At 45.6% G+C, this 4,434-nt stretch overlaps 1 protein-coding gene across 1 annotated transcript in view; it reads left to right on the top strand.

The window, feature by feature from the left end:
- LOC123648169 (tyrosine-protein kinase Blk-like) overlaps positions 1-3,465 on the top strand; it is a 45,077-nt gene extending 41,612 nt beyond the window's left edge. The window contains exon 2 of the mRNA XM_045565885.1: positions 2,614-3,465. Coding sequence (XP_045421841.1) covers positions 2,614-3,465 — 852 coding nt within the window. The remainder of the gene's footprint in view (positions 1-2,613) is intronic.
- Positions 3,466-4,434: the final 969 nt, after the last annotated feature.

Here is a 4,434-nt window from a genome sequence, read left to right as displayed (position 1 = left end):
GGATTCTTATGCTAATGCGTCAACATTGCTATGGTCCTTAAAATAATGGTGAAACCATAGTGCAAAAACACTTAAAAGAACACTTTCTTTATAGGCTCTAGTGCCCAGTATTAGAAATGCCAAATTTACTGGGCCTCAGCGTACATTTGTTTCTGAAGACTATCGTATGCTTAAGGATACAGAGAGCAACATTATCACAATTATGGTGAAAAGTGTTCAAAAAATACCAAATAGTTCTCAACCTAGTGGTTATTTCAAAAGTTGTGCCGCACACCTCTTGGAAAGATCGAGGTAATTTGGGCTAGCCTTCCTTTGGTCTAGAGAAGGAATCGCGATTCCTAGCTGATGAATCAAATGATTCTGAAAATAACTGTGAAAAGTGCTGACCCTGTTTCAGTCAAGACTGAAAGAGGATCCGCACTATTCACCTCTCACACAAAGGCGCACTTCTCAGGTCTGGCACTAGTCCAACAAACCCAGGACAGACAGAGGCCCTGCACTTGCCACTCCAGAAAAATATCTCAACTCCAAAAAAGGATTCCTATGGTAACGGTTGAAAAGTGCTCCCGTTCTTGACACAGTGGTGAAAGGATGGTGAAATAATACTGAAAACAATCGTATCTTCAAAGGCTCTGGTGCCAGGTATGGGAAATACCAAGTTAACTGGGCCTCAGTAGAGTTTTCCCTGCTAAAAGCATCATAGGCTTAAGGATGCAGAAACCAACCTTATCATTATTACGCTGAAAAACGCTATGGAAATGGCACCTCATTACCAACATACTGGTTATTTCAAAAGCGTCAGGATGAAATCTGAAGCACGATCCACACTTTTCCCATCTCACGAAAATATGCTCTTACCAACTCTGGAGGTAAACAAATCAAACACAGGGCTGACAGAAGCTCCACACTTATACCCCACACAGAAATCTCAACTACCAGGAAGGATTCTTATGCTAATGCGTGAAACCTGCTCTGGTTCTGAAAATCATGGTGAAACCACAGTGGAATAATACTTAAAAGAACACTTTCTTTATAGTCTCTAGTACCAACTATTGGAAATGCCAAGTTTACTGGGCCTCAGCATACTTTTCTCTGTGAAAACTATCGTATGCTTAAGGATACAGAGACCAACCTTATGACAATTATAGTGAAAAGTGCTACGGAAAAATACCAAATATTTCTCCACCTAGCGGTTATTTCAAAAGTTGTGCCACACACCTCTTGGAAAGATCCAGTTACTTTGGCCTAGCCCTCGATTGGTCTGGAGAAGCAATCGCCATTCCTAGGTGATGAAGCAAATGATTCTGAAAGGAACACTGAACAGTGCGGATCCTGTTTCAGACTTTAGACTGAAACAGGATCCGCACTATTTACCTCTCACACAAAGGCGCACTTCTCATGTCTGGTGCTAGTCAAAAAACCCAGGACTGACAGAGGCCCTGCACTTGCCACCCCAGAAAAATATCTCATCTCCAAAAAGGATTCTTTTGCTAAGGGTTGAAAAGTGCTCCCGTTCTTGAAACAGTGGTGAAAGGATGGTGAAATAATACTGAAAACAATCGTATCTTCAAAGGCTCTGGTGCCAGGTATGGGAAATACCAAGTTAACTGGGCCTCAGTAGAGTTTCCCCTGCTAAAAGCATCATAGGCTTAAGGATGCAGAAACCAACCTTATCATTATTACGATGGAAAACGCTATGGAAATGGCACCTCATTACCAACATATTGGTTATTTCAAAAGCGTCAGGATGAAATCTGAAGCACGATCCACACTTTTCCCATCTCACGAAAATATGCACTTACCAACTCTGGAGGTAAACAAATCAAACCCAGGGCTGACAGAAGCCCAGCACTTACACCCCACACAGAAATCTCAACTAGGAGGAAGGATTCTTATGCTAATGTGTGAAACCTGCTCTCGTTCTGAAAATAATGGTGAAACCACAGAGGAATAATACTTAAAAGAACACTTTCTTTACACTCTGTAGTACCAACTATTAGAAATGGCAAGTTTACTGGGCCTCAGTGCACTTTTGTCTTTGAAAACTATCGTATGCTTAAGGATGCAGAGACCAACCTTATGACAATTATTGTGAAAAGTGCTATGGAAAAATACCAAATAGTTCTCCACCTAGTGGTTATTTCAAAAGTTGTGCCACACACCTCTTGGAAAGATCGAGTTACTTTGGCCTAGCCTTTGATTGCTCTGGAGAAGTAATCGCCATTCGTAGCTGATGAATCAAATGATTCTGAAAAGATAGGTGAAAAGTGCGGATCCTGTTTCCGTCTTTAGCGTTTTTCACTGTAATAGTGATAAGGTTGGTCTCTGCATCCTTAAGCCTATGATGCTTTTCCCAGAGAAAACTCTACTGAGGCCCAGGTAACTTGGTATTTCCCATACCTGTCACCAGAGCCTTTGAAGATACGATTGTTTTCAGTATTATTTCACCATCCTTTCACCACTGTTTCAAGAACGGGAGCTCTTTTCAACCCTCAGCATAAGAATCTGTCTTTGGAGATGAGATATTTTTCTGGGGTGGCAAGTGCAGGGCCTCTGTCAGTCCTGGTTTGTTTGACTAGCACCAGACATGAGAAGTGCGCCTTTGTGTGAGAGGCCGGCTCGTTTCTCATCAGAGAGAGTGAAACCAGCAAAGGTGCCTTCTTCCCATCTGTGAAGGATGTCACCGCCCAGGGGGAAATATTCAAGCACTATAAGATCCGCTCCTTGGAGGAAGGGAGCTACTACATCTCCCCCCCGGTCACCTTCCCCTCACTCCAAGCCCTGGTGCAGCACTACTGCAAGAAAGGGGATGGTTTGTGCCAGAGGCTGATCATTCCCTGCGTGAGCTTCGCTCCTCAAAACCCCTGGGCCCAGGATGAGTGGGAGATCCCCCGGCAGTCTCTCAGGCTGGTCAGGAAACTCGGATCGGGGCAGTTTGGCGAAGTCTGGATGGGCTACTACAGAAACAATGTGAAGGTGGATATCCAGACCTTGAAGGAGGGAACGATGTCTCCGGAAGCCTTCCTGGGCGAGGCTAACCTGATGAAGACTCTGCAGCATGAGAGTCTGGTCCGGCTCTACGCCGTGGTCACCAAGGAGCCCATCTATATTGTCACTGAGTACATGGCCACAGGGTGCCTGCTGGACTTCCTGAAGACAGACGATGGTGGCAGACTGTCCCTCCCGAGACTGATCGAGATGTCAGCCCACATCGCCGAAGGGATGGCGTACATCGAGCACATGAATTCTATCCACCGCGACCTAAGGGCGGCCAGCATCCTGGTGTCTGAGACCTTGTGTTGCAAAATCGCTGACTTCGGTTTGGCCAGGATCATCGACAGTGAATACACTGCCCAGGAGGGTGAGCAGAGCCCCACAACTGCAGGGGAGACCTTGGGCCTTACCTCCCCAACTTCCCAAAGCCTCTTGAAATTACATGGTATGGCCCCGTGTGCAGAGACCTGAGAGCACTGTGGTTTCTACAATTCTAGACCAGCATTTTCCTAACTGTGTTCAGCAGAGTAGTAATGCCCCCAGACCTCCCATTGAGGAATGGCTTTAGGATAAGGTAAGTCTGGAGAGACTGCAGTTCATCGCCCTTCCTGCCTTGGGGATTCCCAATGCACATCAGCATAAAGGCACTGAGAAGTCCTGCAGCCAAGAAACAATTCACATTCACCTCACCTGGTGTCTCCTGAACTAGCTTCAGCCCCCAATACTATTTCCACCTGGCTCCTATTAATCTCCTGCAGAACTAGGCTTTCACAGAGCACACTTTGGGAAACACAGCTCAAATGTGCGAGCAGCAAACCTTACACCTGAATTAGGGTCTGCACAGAGATTTTAGTTTTCTTTGCTAATATAACTGAGGTACAAGTTGACCTCACAAGAGGATCTGAGGGGTCAAATACATTTGCCTGAGAGCAAGACAGATTCGCCAAGCATATGAATCAGCTGTGCAGAAGGGTAGATGCAGCTGGTTCCCTGGGAAACTTCAGGCTGGATGGGCCACTGAGAGAGCCGGGCAAGAGGAGGGAGTGCAAATCGAGCCCTGTGATCTGCTAGGAACACCGACCAGGCCCACCGCTGTCACAGGCCCTCATGGGGCATCAGGATGCAAGTCCTTCTTCATCGTGACTCTAGGCGGCAAACGAATACAAAAAAAAAAAAAAAAAAGGAAGAAGACTGAAACAGTATCCGCGCTTTTCACCGTTCCTTTCAGAACCATTTGATTCACCAGCTAGGAACGGCGATTCCTTCTCCAGACCAATCGAAGGCCACGCCAAAGTAACTGGATCTTTCCAAGAGGTGTGTGGCACAACTTTTGAAATAACCACTAGGTTGAGAATTATTTGGTATTTTTTCGTAGAAATTTTCACCATGATTGTCATAAGGTTGGTCTCTGCATACTTAAGCATACGATAGTTTTCACAG

The sequence above is a fragment of the Lemur catta genome, chromosome 12, assembly GCF_020740605.2.
Source record: "Lemur catta isolate mLemCat1 chromosome 12, mLemCat1.pri, whole genome shotgun sequence".
NCBI lineage: Eukaryota > Metazoa > Chordata > Mammalia > Primates > Lemuridae > Lemur > Lemur catta.
Note: the sequence above shows the minus strand (reverse complement) of the source record. Positions and strands in the feature narration are given on the sequence as shown.